Source organism: Hermetia illucens, chromosome 6 (assembly GCF_905115235.1).
Source record: "Hermetia illucens chromosome 6, iHerIll2.2.curated.20191125, whole genome shotgun sequence".
Classification (NCBI taxonomy): domain Eukaryota; kingdom Metazoa; phylum Arthropoda; class Insecta; order Diptera; family Stratiomyidae; genus Hermetia; species Hermetia illucens.
This window is the reverse complement of record NC_051854.1, coordinates 8908215-8926926: the sequence shown is the minus strand read 5'-3', so window position 1 is coordinate 8926926 and position 18712 is coordinate 8908215. Positions and strand designations below refer to the sequence as shown.

Below are 18712 nucleotides of genomic sequence, written 5' to 3'. Positions count from 1 at the left end.
CACTATAAACATAAACACTACGGAAAGCAATCAGTCATACTCATTAGATTGCCTGCCAACACACTATCTATAGTAGTTAGTTATTGGTTTGCAGGTTGAAAGTACTATTGTATCTATAGTAAATCCCGTCAATATCTTTCTATGCCAACGAAGCTTGCAGTGAAAACTTGTTTTATATCTATAAGTTAACGAATGCTACCGCTATATATTACAAATACGCATGTGGATGACATATTAGACTTAAATATACTATATATTGGTCATTGGAGAATTTCCTTCGAATCGCGACTAGGAACAATGAAGTAATTTTCAAAGCTTTAATGTGTATCTTTTGTAGAGTTGAGTGTCCTTGACATGAATTGTATGCCTACAAAAGCTTTGCCAGCAATTTATGTAAATGAAACTATTGGAAATGATCATCAACTTTTATCAATTGTGGCCCTCTGAGTATGCAGAGGTGTCAATGCAGTGTAATTTAGAAAAATCTTATATACACAAACAGTGAAAATAAATTTTCACATGAAAAAATACTAAAGTGTTGATCATTAACGAATAAAAGAAAAAAGATTGATCAACACCATTTTTAATTAAAAAGTATATTCACATTTTTTTTTATTACCATCAAAGATTTTGATAATTGAAATTATTTGTGTTTGGAAAATATAATTAATTTTTTTTTTACCAAACATTAGAATGTTAGTAAAAAATAAATTTAAATTAATTAAAAGTTTCGTAATGTTAAACTATTGAATGGTAATTTATACAAATATCTGCATTCTTCTAGTTGAACCTAACACCATAGGTACCCCTGCATTACAAGTGAGTGCTGAGCAATATAAGGCAACTGATTCAGTACTGTAAACATGTACATATTCACTCCTACTTGCATTGAATTGCCAAGTTCGAGGTGAACCTATTTATACGTCAGACTCCCCCGAAATGTATATATATATATTTGTATTGTTTGATCAACGTTTCCGTAATTTAAATTCGGTTCACCTCGTGGTTGAAAGTTCAAAGCCAACACTTGAAAAAAATACTGATAAACCTTTTTTTGAAAGCAGCATTCCAAAATAAAACCAGCAGTTGAGACTTTAGATACAATTGGACACTTTGTTGCATGGTTTAATTATAACAAGTAATCTGGTTTGTAATTTTAGCATTAAAAAAAATTTAAGGAAAAAAATATTTTGAAATTAATTAAAATCATCGTAATAAAAAATATGAATAAGAAAGACGAGAATTGTTCGCAACAGTTGTATATTATACATATATGTATATCTCAAAGATACTATACTATTTCAGATTGAACGAGGTTCTTATTACGAAAATCCGGGAATTAAAAAAAAAAGAGTTATTTGATTGCACCAAACTTAAATCAAGTTAATCTAGTTTCAAGAAACAATTGCTTTTCGTGTGCAAGTTGAACATAAAGTGGCGATATCAGGCCAATGGTATTATTACTCGGGTAATGTTAAAAAAATCAACTGCCATTCTATTCATACAATTCCATGTGTCAGAACAGTCACTATAAAAATTAGTCACGTTTTCAGTCTTTATATCCATTATAGAACTATGACGACAACAAAAATAAAACCAGATATATCACTTAGATAAAAGCAGCATTTAATCCTATTCTTTGAAATAAGAAACAAAAAATTAAAATAGATACATTTTTCTATGATTAGATATTTTTATTTTTGCCTTTTACTGCCTTTATGCCAATTTCAAACATAAATTGCGGTAAAATAAATTGCATTTTTAGATCACTTTCTAATGTAATTTACAAATTTTGATTTATAATTTGATTTTATATTATTGTCAGCGATTTATGGTTGTGGTTTAATCGACATTAAATTTTCATAGAACTTGTTTCTATTGTAGTTAGGGTAAAAATAAGTTTATTGCAAACACGAGATATTCAACAAAATTGTCATTTATATTATTGAGATTAAATGTCATAATTTCAATACTAGAAATGACTATAATATATTTCTACTACTACTCACTTCTATGGGAATAGTATAAAAAGAAACTATCTAGGTACCATTCCAAACCTGTCGACTGTAAAGAATAGGAGTAGAAACTTCAAAGAACATGAACATGGCATTAAAAAAAGAAACCGTAAGGATGTCTATCCTTGTATGTTCACCAAGAACACGCTTTATCGTGTTCCCCGAGTTCGTAACGTAAACATGAAGTTATCTTGTTGCCATTTACACCTTGACGGGGTATAGCGCGTTAACCAGCGCCATCGCTCGTGATTTTTTAAAACACTTGTCAGCTCCCCGAGGTGCCTTCACTCCTCCTCTACTGTTCTGCGCCAAGTGCTTTTGAGTCCTCTCATTCGTCTGTCATCTTACGAGGGCGAGTTCCACGGCATGGCGTAGCCCGTAATGCAATTGTCACCCCTTCTTTGTGGGTAACCTATCCACTGCCATTTCCGCTCATACTCACTAATGACAGCCCTGAAACCATCCTTGCTTGATATACAAATCGATCGACGTGTTCGATACTCTGGCCATTAACGCAGATAGGGAGAGTGGGCTGACCTCTCAGACTGAGAACCTTGGTTTAATTGGTGTTTATCTTCAGTACAACTCTACTTGCCTCTCTTTCCAAATCCAGAGCCATTTGACCAAGGTCCATGACTCGGCAAGAGAGTAAACTAGTATCAAGAAGAAAGACAACATATCTTAGTCCATTGCACTCCTGCACACCTTCCTGGCAAGGCAGTATGAAGAGCGTCTCCGACAACAAGAACAAATAATATCGGTTGCAAAATTAAATCCTGACAGACTCCACTTTGGACACCAAATTGCTCTGCAATATTACATCGATGCAGCTCGTGACATTTTGCGTCATCAAATGTCGCCCTGATAATAGGATCCGGAAAGCTCCTCCTGCTCCCTATTCAGGCTGCCAAATCCTATCTCGAAATCAATGAAAAGCAGATGAAGTGAATACCTAAACTCCACGTAATGTTCCAAAATGCTTGGTTTTGTCCAGGCTCGAAAATATGTTCTATATTGGATTATTTCAGTGTTTCTCATAGTCCAGTTTTTATTGCTACCACTCATAATAGTGACAAAAAGAAGGAAGTAAACTGATAAAATAGATTAGAGTGATAAATTCTTCCATCTTGTCAAAAATTTTATTTGATTGACTTTTTTGGTAGGGGATAGACTCTTCCTGAGTTCCCCTTCTGTTTAATGCTGGACCACACTAATTTTGAGAAGCAATCGAAGTGACTTTGAATAGATGAGAAACAACGTTTGAGTTTGAGGTTCCCTAATTTCACATAAGGAGGCGTTCCGTGTCGATTTAAGGGTTTGTCTGTCGCAGCTACTCGTAGCCTATTTTCCTTTCTTTCTCTTATTCCTTACAGTTCTTTTTCGTCCTTGCAAACGAGAGTTTTTCTTTCCCACTGCCTTTTATGTTTCCTACGGCTGCCCAATCAAATTTTAGCATGACGTTAATGAATGATTGGGTTTTAAGCCAGATTCTCGTCCAAGTATGGGTGTTATTGAATGTGCAACTCATTAAAACTACACTTGGGTTTTTTGCCTGAACCACTATCTAGTCTTTTTTAAGCTTCAAAAGCTACTGTTGACTCCTGTCAGACGTTTATGTGGGACTCTTATCCGCTAAAATTACCTTCTTCTTCTTCCACTGTTCCTCTGGGACTCCCATATGATATTACGCCATGGGGATGAATTTATCCTATGCTCGTGGTCAGGATCGTGTTCGTCACATATTCGTCTTCCTGTCTAGGATGGACAGCTGGCGGCTATCACCTTTTCGACTACAGTTCGTATCCCCCTAGATTTCAGTGTATGCTTCATAATGTTTTCACATGTTAGGTTACCCCCAATTGTAGCTTCCAATGCACGCGGAACTCGAGTATTGTAATAAGGCGTGTTCTGCGCTCTCTCCAATGTTCGGGCACTTGACTCCCTGTCTGTCTGTCACACTTTTTTCTCACAAGATTGGATGGTGCACATTGAATTTAAGGGGGGTACTTCAAGGACCCGTTACCAGAACATACCCAACCATGCCCAAATATTCATATTTAAGGCAACCCAAGCCACTATGACACTTTGAATGAAGTTCCAGTTAAAGCCGTCCAGAACGCCAACCCTAGCTTGAAAAATCATTCGAAGGTGTTCAAACATTGATAATATTATCTTAAATTATTACTTTTTTACAATAGTTTAGTAGTAGTTTTATTGGCACGAGGAAACTCAATGCAGAAGTAGTCAGTATTTAATTTACAGAAGGAATCAGCTGGTCTTGGTCAGGTCCCTTGTTAAATATCAACAGACCTCTAAGACAATAGAGTATAGGGATGGACTTTGAAAAATGCCTTCAAAGCGTGTCGAACCCGCTAAGTGGATGACCCCTAAAGGCACCCGCTCTACTGACAGTCCTTAGACAAATTTTACGGAAATTATGAAAGAGGACGTACGATGACTCACAAACAATTCGTAAACCTGAAGAGGCCCTGGTTTTAATCGAGTACAAAATTTCTGATATCAGAACTTAATTCGCATTCGTTACTGGTTTCCACAAAGCAAGTAATTGGTGGGCCAGAGGAATTTCTATTCTTGCTTGCTATAGGCATTTCTTTTTTATTCTTTCTTGGCAAACGGCTTTTAGTAATAGGAAGACCAAGGCTCATCTTTAGAACAGCAAAAAATTCTCCAAGGAACAGAAGCGTCATCGTTTTGCTTCGTGGAGCTGTAAAAAGTAACTTATAATTGACGTTTCTGACAGAGTTCAACGTACATGACTAATCAATGTCCTACGTTCGTATCCTACAGATTCAACCCTATGTTTCCAACGGCGAATATGGAAAGGTCGCTCGTCGAAAGAAAACGGCAACTAAGAACCGATCATTATAGCTTTTTGGTCTCCCTTCATTAATACTGAATGATACTAAAAACCATAACTTGCAATCAAACATGGAACTGAGTTATCTGGTATCCTTAAGTAGCGTTGAGCTCTACGCTAGTACTAATGCACAATTTAGATGTTTGTTTATCTAAATGAAATGTGTTCAAACAGTAATGAAATATATTTTCCAAACATCTTCGAAGTTTGTCGAACTATTCTGGTCTTCTGTCAATCTACATCAAGACCAGCGAAGCCCTTAGTTCCATTTGCAGGTAAAACCAGACAATATTTGAAAAATATTAAATAATTATAAAAGAGAATGAAAATCACATCAGTGAGGCATAACCAACCTCACTCTTGACTACTGAAAGTCAAAACTATTTCTTGCAACTAAAGCTAATTTTTCCTGAGTATGACTATTCATTTGAAAGTTTGGAATAGACTCCCTTACTCCTTTTCACAGAAGGGAATTGTCTATCTTATCTAATTATCTATATCGCTCCATATTTGATAGATGTCATAAAACTCATATCTAAAACCCTGTCCTATGTGCAATGAAAAAAGATACAAATTGAAAGATTTTTACTCTCACGACTGTTTGACTAGAAAAGAAATGATCCCAGGAAGAACCACCAATGCAAGGTATTTCAAGTTTCAAAATTTCTTAAAGAAAAGGAGGAAGGGAACATCTAGTTTCTATGTCGAAAGAAAAGCATTTCGCTGTACTCACGTAAATAATTGCTTTTGATTATAACACATCCAATTTCGTTCGACTAAGTACAAATTATGCAGAGATTTCTTCGTACGCACTTTTAAATCTGCTAAAAAAATACACATAATTGCATGATCGAATTTATGCTCCACTTTTGCATGAAATTGAAAGCGATCTGTATTCTGTGTTCAATTTGGTAACATACTTGCTATACGCAAGTGTACGTTTCTTATTATAGCTCTTGATCAATATACCTAGAAAATTGCAAAAGGTGTGACAACATCTCAATCGAAAATGTAGAGATTTATACATTTGGGAAACAATGTGCAATCAATACAGGGACGAAGTGATTACAACAGATTTTTTGAATGTGAATACAGGGGTTTTTCTACCACGAATAGGTCCAAGAAATGTGTGCAAATAAAAGGTCCCAAAATGGCCTGACAGAAAAAAGGTTAAATAAGAATATACTCTTCTAAGGTAAATCACTTAACAAATCAATCACATAGCCTAGATCCAGTAGTTGTTGCTGAGAGAACCTCTGAATACTATAGTGAACAGATGGAGATTATTATTATTATTCTGTTAAGGGAAAGTCGCACCGCGTCCTTGAAGAACTATTGTGCCCCTTGTACTGGTTATAGTGTACCTATTGATAATAGTATCTCAAGCAGGTCTATAAACGTTAGGAACTTCAGTATGTTCCCTACTTCCAGATCTTTCAACTTTGCATCTGGTATTAAGTGTTCTCCCAGATGCCTTGACCTACTTTGCACAAGTGCCGGACACTGTCCCAGGACGTGTATAGAGGTTTCGTCATCCTACTCACAAAACCTGTAGGCAGTGTTCGTAGATATCCCTAGCTTCCCTAGGTGGTAGTTCAGCCGACAATGACAAGTGAGAATTCCCACTATGATTCGGAGGTTCTTTTTGGTGAGGTTTAAGCAATCCTTTGTGCGTATGGGCTCTTATCTCCCAATAAGCACTCTGGACTGCTCCATCCCTGGTAGGCCCGCCCAATATAGTTCCCTCAACCGTTCCTCTTCATTTCTTAGATTCATAGCCATGAAACCGTTTCCGATTCCACAGAAGGGTTCTGGCCTGTGTAAAGGCGTCCTTGCTCCCTTCTTGGCTAGTTCGTCCGCTGCCTCGTTGCCTTCCAACCCAGCATGGCCTGGAACCCAAAGTATCCAGACCTTGTTGAACGAGCCGAGTGTATTAAGTCTCTCAAGGCATTCCCATATCAGTGTAGAGTTCACCTCGTTGCACCAAAGTGCCTTGATCGCTGCTTGGCTATCGGTGAGAGTAGCTATGTTCTGCCCCCTATAGTTCCTTTGCAGATTAAAGGAGGCACATTTGTCTATGGCGTAAATTTCCGCCTGGAATATGCTAGTGTACCTGTCCATTGGCTCAAAGTACATTTTCCTTGGACCAATGACACCGGCCCTCAGTCCCTCTGCTGTGAGGGATACGTACGTGTACCAAGTAATCAGTAGCTGGTTTAAGCCGTATGCCGCAGCCACGCTCTCCCAGTTTGCTTTGTTATTCCAACGTGTTTCAAACTTCTTATCGAAGTGAAACCTCGTTGTCATGTTATCCCTTGTTATCAGTAATTCGAGGTACCGCCTAGAAAGAATATCTAGATGGAGATAGCTCTGCAACGTTTAACAATCATCATGACCCCTCACTCAACTGCCCTCGTTGTTGTCTCTAGTGCGACCAATTTTTAGAAGTTCTGATCTTATACAAAGGAGGACCTACCCCAACATTTTGCTCGAATTTATTTGAAAACCTTTTAAAATAAACGCAATCGTATATTGCACCAGGAAGGCGTATAAACCACACTTAGTATGCATTTCAATTGTTAACCCTCTTTGAATAAAAATCAGAACCAGTACAACCACGTCTATCCAGACTATCAATCACAGGATCTTACAAATAAGACCAAGCTAATTCCTGAAAATTAGCCATTTATTGCATTATATTACACCCTCGGGAGCTGGGCAACTCCCACTTCATTTAAGTATTGACAAAGATAATGGAATGGACCAGACCAAAAACGAATACGCCAAAAGTATAAAAGAATCATGGAATGCTTTGCAAAAACTGCATTAAATTATTGTCAAACCGTCATGAAATTCACGCCTTCGACTCCAACACTGTAATACTAAGAATAACCTCATTCTCCCAATTAATTTCAATTTAGAATGCATCGTACTTATGTAACCACGCACAGCGAATTTTGAATTTCAAAATGCTCATACTCGTGTAATCATCAGAACACACTTCATCAAATGGTTTAACTTGCATGATATGCACATATGTGTGATCGCTTTTTGTAAAACCAAATAAAACAACTGAAATCATTAATTGAACCGGAGAATGAGTGATGAATAATTAGTGGTGGCGAGTGAAGTTTTTCACCTAACAAAGAAAGCTCATAATTTATGAAATTTAATATACTTAAATTACAAATAATTCTACTTCCCTATACCCTTCTATCTTTAATTGGACTTCTTTTGCTTTTTAAAATAGGCAATCATGCTACCTTCCTACCTTTTCCCGGCGAAAAGGGGGGGGGTGGGATTCCGAAAAGGGTCAGTTACTTCAAGGACTCGTTTTCAAAAACTATTAACTAATATGTGAAAAAAAAATATGGTGCTCGATGCACACGGTATCTAGGCCTCCAAATACTCTCCATAGTGATTCCTGTTTAAATAAAGTTCACAATAATACCATAAATTACCATATAAACTATAAGTATATTTTTTAAAAATTGACTGGGTACGGTAGAATCCTCAGCTTTTACAGTATTAAAGGCTATAGTATAGAGCATAATACTGGCAAGTTTGGTGGAAATCACACTATTACTAACAAAGTAATAATAGGTTAAAATTGTCACTTTTCTGCAAATTTACTGCACTCTGAGACTTTGGATGTCAATATCATACTAAGGGGAATGGTCTGGTAAACTAGATGCATAAACACTGCGAGATAAGTACTAATGGGATTACCATTCAAATATGCTTATATAAGCAATACACAAAACCTTTCATATCTGAAGCGTTCAGCTTGCGATTTTCCGAATTGTTATATTGAATGGGGGCGTTTCTGTTTCAGAAAAAGGGCTTTCGCCAAAGCACGCTTTCCCCTTAGACTGGACCTCATTTCAAGAGCCTGATGGTGAATCTAGGCTCCATCTGCTATAAGAAAATATTGGAAAAAAAATGCGCTGGGCACACAGATTTTTTCAATGTATTTGCGGTGCACCAAAAAATACCGTGAAATTTATCTAATTAATAGATATTCATATGCGAACTTTATTTGAAAAACGAGTATAGTGAAAGTTGATAATATATATTAGCAAATTCGGTCGTTTGTTTTTATGGCCTTTGGGCATTCTCAAGGTCGTAGATATGTATATGACTACCTTTTGATTGAACGACTCGCTGCTTACCTATGAGACCACCAAAATGGCGACAGAAGAGAGTTAAACGATTAACAAATTTCGCCATGATACTGTCTTTTCTAATACCTACTTCAAACTCTTTCATTCATCCGCAAATCTGGATCACTGAAAGAAAAAAATGTCCCTGGTCTTCCGGAATACTATCGCTATGAGGGCAATTATATGAGCAATCCAATATAGACCCATACGGATTTCTCCTCGCTCAGAAGAAAACTGTGTGGAATTATACTTCATATCTTCGTGAATTCTCTGTATTGAAATCTTGATATTGGTAATCACTCTGAAAGTCCAACGACCGCATTCCGAGCACTTCCATAGTTGTTACCTATTCAGTGGTTTCCTGCTTTCAGCGTTCTTGTCCATCGGATGGATTGAACTTTTGGTCAGTGATTCGGATAATCTATCCAGCCAGAATGTAAATGGACTTCGCCAAACAACTAGTGCCTCATAATCCGTGGCAGTCCTGGAGGCAATGTGGGCATTCTATAAACCGTATAGTTATCTAAACTTGGTATGGTGGTTTTAGGCTCAGTAGGGTAGCCGTAAGCAGCCAACAAGTATATCACATGCTTTTGATATTTGGACCATATTAGCACTGGATGCCCCATCACAAACATGTTAGAGATGCTGCTTCGCGTTGAGCCTGACATCTTTTATCACTACAAGGTAATTGTTTTGCGATGGAAAAATAGCACCCTACTCAATCCTTAACGAATATCAGTTCACTTACCTCCAGCCACTCCTTCATAAAAACGATTGTTTCAACTGAGAAAACCTCAGTATCTTAAAGGTGCAAGGTAACGAGGTATACCGTAGACGTCTCGTACAACTGTAGAGACGAGGAGATTTTCGGGTGCCATCTACGTACCGCACTGTCTCTGAACCGACCGTGATGGTGATCGTGGCAGTGACCCCTATTGCCCTTCTAAGGAGGTAACGCCATTTACAAACGCAAGGGAGAAGAACCAAGAGAGGTGGTTGCTTGTGAAGAATGGCAACCTACACTGGATGAGTGGCAACTCTCTTGGCAAAATGAGTCTAGAGGCAGATGGTCTGCATGGCTTATTGGCAACTTGGGTGCGTGGCTAAACCGGAAGCATGATTGACTGACTATTTCCTTACCCAGCTGCTAAGTGGGCATGGACGTTTTCAGTGTTACCTGCACAAGCTTGGAAAGGCACGGACTTCGGATTGTGTGTTCTGCAATGGAATTGTGGACGACGCCCATCACACCTTGGGGAAGGTGACACGGAATTCGTCATCAGCTCTATTTAAACACATGGGATATCTCTCTAGACAACATTGTCGAGGAGATCCTGAGGAGCGCTGACAGCTGGAGCCATGTTGAGCATTAGGTTTGGGTTCTTGTGATCATATGGAGGAGCCGGATGGCAGGAGGTTCCCTGAACTAACAGTTCCGTTCCTCCTCCCCCTTCCGTTGGTGAAAGAAATTCTCTAATTTGAATGCTCTGAAAGTCGGGAGAGCTCGGGGGCTAGCCCAAAGTAATGTGGCAAACGATTCTAGGCTAGTTCTCTGACAATGGAGCAGTGATTAGTTAGTAGTCCACCACTCAAATGAAGGTGAGATAATGTACTACACCATCCACAGTTGCACTATTCCACCCGTAGTTGCGGGATGATTTATCTCGTATCGGCATTAGTAAGCTCTCGTCATTTAAGTGTACTCCTTTATACGAAGGGTTCCCTTCGAGGGTATACTATTTTCACGTAACTGAATAAGGGTTTCTTTCGCAACCCAGTCCGAAGTAACGTCTGGACCACCCCAGTCTGTAGGCTTGTTTCTCAGAAGAAAAAGTCGGTGTCGGAGTTGGTGTCGACTTAAACTCCGAAACATATTGTGAGATATGATCGCTTAGAACCGAGTCGGACTCTTCTCTTCAGTATCAAACATTTTCTATACAATCTGTTGCACATACTGCAATAAAATTTGGTAGATTTATGGAACTCTGTATCATTATGAATACGTGGTGTTCATACAGTGAAAGGCATGACCCTGTATTGAAAGTAAAGGTGTTTTCCATACTTTCATAAGGGAAGGGAATGTATCATTTATTGTTTTTGCCACCAAATTAAAGCTCGGGATTAGTGCATTGTGAAGTGATTCAACCGGCTTCAAATGGGTTACTAAACAGAGAACAAGTGAGTGGTTAAAAAGTATAATAATAATCTTGTCCGCAGAATGTAACCCAAAACTGTAAACAAACAAAGAGGAAGAAGATAGCATCCTATGTAGCGCGCCACGAAACTTTGGAATGGACTTTCCAACCAGGGCAGAATGGACCGGCGCGTTTTGCACCGACGGACCAAAGATGGGCTGTGGATTCGGTGCAGAAGTTTTACACAAAGTAACCGAGTCGTACGGTGACCCAGAATTTGCTAGTGTATTCCAAATGGAAACACTGGCGATACTAAAACCCTATGGATAGCTGGGGTATGGGCCGAGTCCCAAGCGTAACATAGCCATTCTGACTGACTACATCCACCAGGCTGAGTGCGGGATCACGCGGAACAGTCTGGTTGGTACGCTCAAAATCACCCTCCTCTGAGTTTCCTGTCATACGAACATAGAAGGGAATAAAAAGACTGATAGACTGGTAAGGCAGGACTCTGCTCTTACGGTAGGTTCAGTCGGCGCCCCGCTGGTGACTGGAGCGGAGTTTACTCATACTAGTTAGCGGTAGCGAAAGTTCACCACTTAAGCTACGGCAAGCGGCTTTTGGCCCACCTATTAAAAAACCCGATAGCAAGAGTTCATGTGCCAAAGGCATGCAAATGCATATTACATTACGGCGGCCTACATGGAGTACTGGCCCATAGGGGACCAAGCCGGGAGACTCGGCATACCTTACAGTTTGCAATGAAGCTGCAAATAAGAGGGAAAAACTCTCAGGCACTTCCTTTGTGATTACTCAGCTTTGGCTAGAGCCAAATTACGAACACTAGTGAACTATTCTTTGAGGACCTCAGAGACGTCTCTAGTTATAGGATGGCAGAGCTGCTTTCCTTCGTAAGTGTTATGGAATCGCTCTCAACATCTGAGCTGGCTAGACTCTGCCTCTTGCTCATTCCACAGCAGTCATGGTCTTACTATTTTGTGGCATCAAAGCGATTCACCATTGCGCTAATTGGGCGGAACGACCACAGAAGCCGACCCACCTACCGGCATTTCGCCTGGCTTGTGCGTCCGTTTCTCGAGACAAGTCCTCAGTGTTCAAGCCTTAAAGAGATCATCCTCCTTATCCGAACAGCCCAAGAGTTGATGTTCCATAACCAATCATCGCATTTTGCTAGTGATGCTACATGGAATAAGTAAGTGCTGAATTTCATGTAGATAGCACGACTTATGGTAGAATAGTGAGTGTGATTTTTATCTCAACGGCAGTGGTAACCATTCAAGGCACTAGAATGCCGAAAACAGTGGATGAAAAGATAAAAGAGAAGTGAGTAAACTATCGACGGGCTAATAGATCTTGACGACAACATGGATTTTCGGTTTATTTTTGGGACAGCGAAATTAATTGGGTGATCCACTGAGAAAATCATCATCTCTAAATAAAATTCAAGCACTGTTAACTAACAGAGTAAACACCAGGAGCTGAATACACGCCAATCAATGTCAATCGAACCATGAAGGTTCATTTGATAAGAAGGAAGTAGGCTCCATCATCGGACTTTGAAATTTTGTAATGCGTCAACTATGGAGGCAAACAAATCTTCAAGGAAATCATGGGAAAAACTATTGCGACAATTTTGAAGTGCAAAGTAACTAGTGCAATGGTCTTATCCAAAAAATAAGCCCTCGAATGAGGAATGTTTAAATAAAAATTGAAGGTTTCGGTTTCGAATTAATTGTTCAAATAACCATTAACCATTTCAAAAAATCGGGTCACTTTAGACTCTACAATGGCGTTACTCTTTCAACCCATTTTAACTTATTAAATAGGAAATCCGTCCCTATTTTCCAAACAGATACCACGCGTACATTTATCGCCCTGACCTCTCGCTTGGCTCGGCTCTTTTTGATTCCAGAGTCCCCTAATCTACTGAACTTTTACTCAACAAATAAAAAATGGATTCTGAAACCCATATGTGAAACTTAAACCGAAAAAAAAACAATCTTTCAGAAACAAATCAAATTTTGGAGGCTTGTTCTCAAATCAGTAAACATGAAGCTGATAATATTCAGGCGTACTGTCAAAGTCCTTCGGTTCCGTTTCATGAAAGTGATAAGAGGGCTGAACCATTTAACTCAGAGTACTTTTCTAATCATTGTTGATAATATGTAACATATAACATCTATCTTGGCTGTTGATGCTAATTATTACTATTTTTTGGTCATTGTGAATAGAAGAACCGTTTAGATGATTCTATCCAATTAACACAGATAATTAGTCTTGCGTTACTATGCGTAAACAGTTTTTCCCATGGTCCCAAATTTTGAAAAATAATAAAATTCATATAAAATGCACGTTCCTGATCTGAGAGTTGATTATCTGTTTATGTAATTGCATGAATGAATGACTGACCAATTAAAAGTAGACATCGATTTCGAGGTAGAGGGTCGGGTTCGATTGTTAACCTGACATTTGTTAGCACTTCTCTGTGTGAGGGAGATGGCTTGACAAGTGAGTGAGCCCTACACCCACAGTGGGCACCACCCACACGAGGCCATCTTCTTCAGCATTAAAAACGGAGGAAGCAATCAACGACGCTCTGGAGATAGAAAGGCTAAAGCGGTTGGCTGGTGTATCGGAGCTTCCGAGGAGGAGACATTCCTGGCGGCATTGGAAGGAGCCCATGATCCGGATGGAACAGCGATGGAAAGGGTCACACAACTGTCTCAGCATCTAACCGGAGCATGCGACGCTACGATGCCACGACGACGTTTGCACCACGGCAAGAGGCCCAATTACTGGTCGCCTCAAAATCGATTGTCAAATACCTGAGGGTGATGATCGATGCCAAGCTGAATTTCAAGGGACACCTGGATTATGCGCGGGAGAAGGCATCAAATATTAGCTCATCCCTTGCAAGGATGATGCCTAACGTGGAAGGGACGAAGTATAGTCGCAGGCTACTCATCGCGGGAGTGATGAACTCGATCCTGTTATACGCGGCCCCTGTCTGGGCGGGAGCATGGAACCACGCTGTAAACCGGAGGAAGATAAGTTCGGCATACCGGGCAATTGCGCGAAGGGTGTGCAGCGCATTTAGGACGGCGTCGACGGAGACAGTGTGTGTCATCGCGGCAATGATCCCTATAGATCTTCTAGCGAGCGACGCACACTGGCTCTACAAAAACGGAAAGCAAATCCAGCCGAGGTTAATCAGATTTCCGAAAAGCCATCAGGAGAGAATTGTGTGGCAAGTGACAACAACGGTGGGATAACTGTAACAAGGGCCGGTGGACACATACATTGATCCCGTGTATCGAGAAATGGGTCCACCGAAAGCACGGAGAATTGAATTACCACCTGAAATAATTCCTTACAGGACACGGTAGCTATAGGAAGTACTTGCTGCTTCGAGTTGGACGAGTCTCCCAACTGTCCTGAATGCGGTGCTACACCCGAGGACCCGGAGCACGTTACGTTCCATTGTCCCAGGTTTCTGCAGCAGAAAAGGACTTCACTCAGTTCAAGCAATGACGCGGTGGTTCAATAGTACAGAGACATAGATCTTAAATGGAAGACAGTACGAATTAAGACTGAAGCCCACTAGGTCAGATTGTTAACGGACAGGACTCTCCGGACTATAGCACAGGTTGCAAGGATAACCGCCTTTTGCATCTCCATGTATAGTCCAGTCCTAAGATCGAGCGATTTCAGCGCTTTATGTAAGTTCTGCGGGACTAATCCCGCCGCTGAAATTACCACTGGGGCTACTTCGATCTTTTGTAATTTCCAAGTCTGCTTCATATCGTCCGCCCAGAGGTCGTAGTTCCTGATTTCTCGCTCGTTCTTCCTTGAGAAGCAGAACTAGATCGAGTCTATTGTGATTAACACTGTGGTCGGTGGCAATAGTGTGATCCCACAGTAGTTTGACCCGATCATTTTTTAAGATTCTCTGCGGAGTATACTTATAATAAGGATGGTAGGTTGCCACTAAATTATACTACAACACAAGGTTTTGATGGAGAATCTTGCAGACGGAGTTATGACGACTGGTGTACTCGACACTGCTCAACATTCTGCAGGCAGATGTTATGTGCTGGATGGTCTCCTCTTCACAGTTGCATAACCTACAACTGGAGTTGGTGATTGAGGTCGTGAGAGAGCCTTTTGCGCATCCTTTTTACTCCTCAGCTATCAATTTATGAACATCAAGATGTTTTGAGATGTTCGCGCACAGAACTGAACTGAAGACCTTGCAGATGGTAGGAAGACAAGTAATTGGTCGACATTTTGAATGGCAAGAGGCACCGTGTTCCTTGGGGATGAGAAAAGTTACCTCCTTGGTGAAAAATTTTGAAACTTATTTAGGATCGGCAATCATCTGATTAAATTGGTTTGCCAATATCCTGTGAGTGCTCTTGAAGCGTTTCAGCCAGAAGTTGTGAATCTTGTCAACTCCTGGCGCCTTCCAATTGCCTGCCTTGTCAAGGATTATTTCTACGTCGACTTCAGTTATGTCAGGCATAGTCGTTTCGGGGAGAGCGTCGCATGAACGCATAAGGTGTGCAACGGCTGGATTCGCTCCAAACACTTCTCCAGAAGATTTCTCCCTAATCTAGATCGAGGTTACTTTCCCGAATTGAGTTGATGAGATTTTTATAGAATCCCCGTTGGTTTTGGAAGAACAAGGTGTTGTCTGTCCTTCGCTGAAACCTTTTTTCTTATGTACGCATGTGATTGGAGCATACCGCAAGTTTCTGCATCAGCACCTCGAGGATTTCTTCGATTGGCATATCATTGGACAGATGGTAGTTTCCAATGATGTTCGCTACGCATCTGTGCACTCTTGGTGATGGATTTCCAAGAAGTGCTTGCGTGACACGGCCAATCTCCTTTCTCAACTTTTCGACTCTTTTGTTGAGTCGAAAAACCAAGAACGGTAAAGTCCTCCTGCGGATACCTCTGTTATTCGCTCTAAGATGTTGATTATGGAGACGAATAACCGCGCCAGGTGCAACGTAGATCAGGCTGTGAACCTCTGTAGCAGTAATCTCGCTAGCCAAACGATCAGTCAAAATTTTGTCAACGGCAGCAATGATGTTAGTTGTTGTCGAAGTGAACTTTAGTTTTGGGACCTTTGGCCTAGCGTCTGGGAGAATCTCAGCATATTCTGTGAATGCGACCTGGAATGCGGTCAAAGCCTCATTATAAATTGGGTCGACATCCCCAGTCACTAAGCTTCTCCTGATTACTGGGTTCATGGAGTGCCTTATAGGTGGAGCATTCGCGCTGCTCCTTGTTCAGTCCGGTAAGTTGGTGACTCCAGACCGAGCTCAAGTGAAACTTCGTGGAAAATTTGTTGCCTGGTTGGTAGAGCAACTTGATTATTTTTCACTATCACTCGGTACTGATTGACGACGTTCTGCTCCGGAACATGATTTAGTTCCGGGGAGTGGGTTATGAACGTGTCATGGAGTCGGTGTCTGTACCCTGATGAATTCCATTCCAAATCCATGACGCGATAATAGGCGCGGACAATAAATTTGTTGAGTTGTTTCGTCCAAACCATACGACGCCTAGGTCTTTCGTCCCTGGTGGTTGACGGCATAATCATCAAAACATCCAAGGGCGAAGAGCCGCTCTGGTGTTGTTGTTGGTGACCCTTAGCCGTGTGGGGTACTGTCTTCGTGCCCCTGGGGTCCCATTTAAAGAATTTTAAAAAAAAACGTCCCCAATTTTATTCCCACGAGTAATGGAGAACCAGTGAGCCCCACAACAGAGCCCCAATGTTGCAATGCCCCATGGTTACCTCCAAAGGTAGGACCTATGTAACAGAAAGAAGATTTTTCGGTTTTTTTGGAATGAAACTTTTTATTGCACTATCGCGTGTACAGTATTTCGGGAACCATTTGTTTTCTCCTCAGTGCGGGTTATCGCAATTCAATTGACTTTTTTTCCCGCGATTAGGGAAAAATCGTTTATTAATTATTTTTTGCTAAAGATTGGTTAAGAAATAGATACATTTTCTATGATCGCGATACGAAAAATGTCAATATCATAACTCCTAAATCGAAGAAATATTGCTTATTATTGAAATGACTCCACTATCACTATCCAAACTCAAAACATTTATGAAAGTTAAGATTAGAGGAAACAAAATACCCCAAGGCCAAGTTTATCTTTAATGAAAATTCACCTATAATATTCAAGGGAAAAAAGTTGTTTGCGGTCGTAATTTTCTAAATATTTTGTAAAAAATCACATTTTGGCCATAAACACCACTGCTTATAGCTCCACTGGAAACTGCACACGTTGTAATATGAGCGAGTACCACACATCTTACTCGACTCTACTTAAGAATGCATTTTGTTTTTAAAAAGATTAAAACAATTCCTCCAACAGGTTGAATATTCTGCATTGCCACCAGCAAAACTTCTTGGAAAGTCACACGCTCTAGCGGTTTCGCTAGGCTATTAGTGCTTTTTCCATAAATTTTGCTACAAGATTCCCGTCATCTATGTCCATCTTCATAGGGGTATTATCGTTAATTACACTTTTCACCGCACATACATCCGGGTATACATAGGTATATCAACCCTCAACTCGTTTGCGATACATCCAAGAATTTGCAGTAAAGATTAACACCCATTAATACCATAAATTTTCACTAAGCCATTCATCTGAGGAAGCTGGTTTTTCTTAACTTACTTGTTGTGGAAGTCATGGTGCAAGCTAAATATCTATCCAACCACAATCACTTTTTAACAAAATCAAGGTTTTTAACGATTGTAGATATGCACTAAAAACTCGTCTTTATTTTACTCGAAATTCATTTATAATTTATTTCTTTGGTTTTTCACTTTCTTTACTCTAATTACCGTCGAAGCAATTCACAGTCTATTATCGAACAAAATACCAAAACCAAAAACTTATTATTTAAACACTTAAACACTATTTAAAAAATTCCTATCACATATGCCCGCTAACAGTCACCGAATTTCATTCGCGGTAGTACCATATAGCGTGCGAAAACTGACTAAACGCGATCTGCATAGCTTCAACTAGTTTTATAAGCTAAGCCCAAGCATTAAGACAGACCACGCTCGCGCCGTACCACGCCGGGTCGAGGGTGCTCCAATGGCTGCTCCAGTATTGCTTGAACTTTGAAGTCACCCGAAATGCCAGATACTTCAAGTAAGTGTTACATATGCGCGATAGCTACTCGCGTATCAGCTGTTCATGAAAAGATACAGATGGTAGAGCCAGAGAGAGTGCCTATCTTTGAGTTATTGCAAGGCATGTTCGTACTTAAGATGCAAACTGCAACTCGCCGCTGGTGGATTCCCGCAATATTGCAAAATAGGGCCGGACTTGATTGCTCACTACATCGACCGTTGACTTCAACTGGCATATGCTCTGAGAGACAATCCACTTACTTTAAGACCATTACGCATACGCACTAACAATAATTGAATATATTACATAAAATCATCAAAAATA

General features: G+C 40.1%; 1 protein-coding gene across 1 annotated transcript in view; it reads right to left on the bottom strand.

Moving 5' to 3' along the window:
* The window catches only part of LOC119658798 (organic cation transporter protein-like), a 36771-nt gene extending 18278 nt beyond the window's left edge, over positions 1-18493 (bottom strand). Inside the window, exon 1 of the mRNA XM_038066518.1 lies at positions 17921-18493. Coding sequence (XP_037922446.1) covers positions 17921-17936 — 16 coding nt within the window. The 5' untranslated portion in view covers positions 17937-18493. The remainder of the gene's footprint in view (positions 1-17920) is intronic.
* Between the last annotated feature and the right edge of the window lie 219 nt (positions 18494-18712).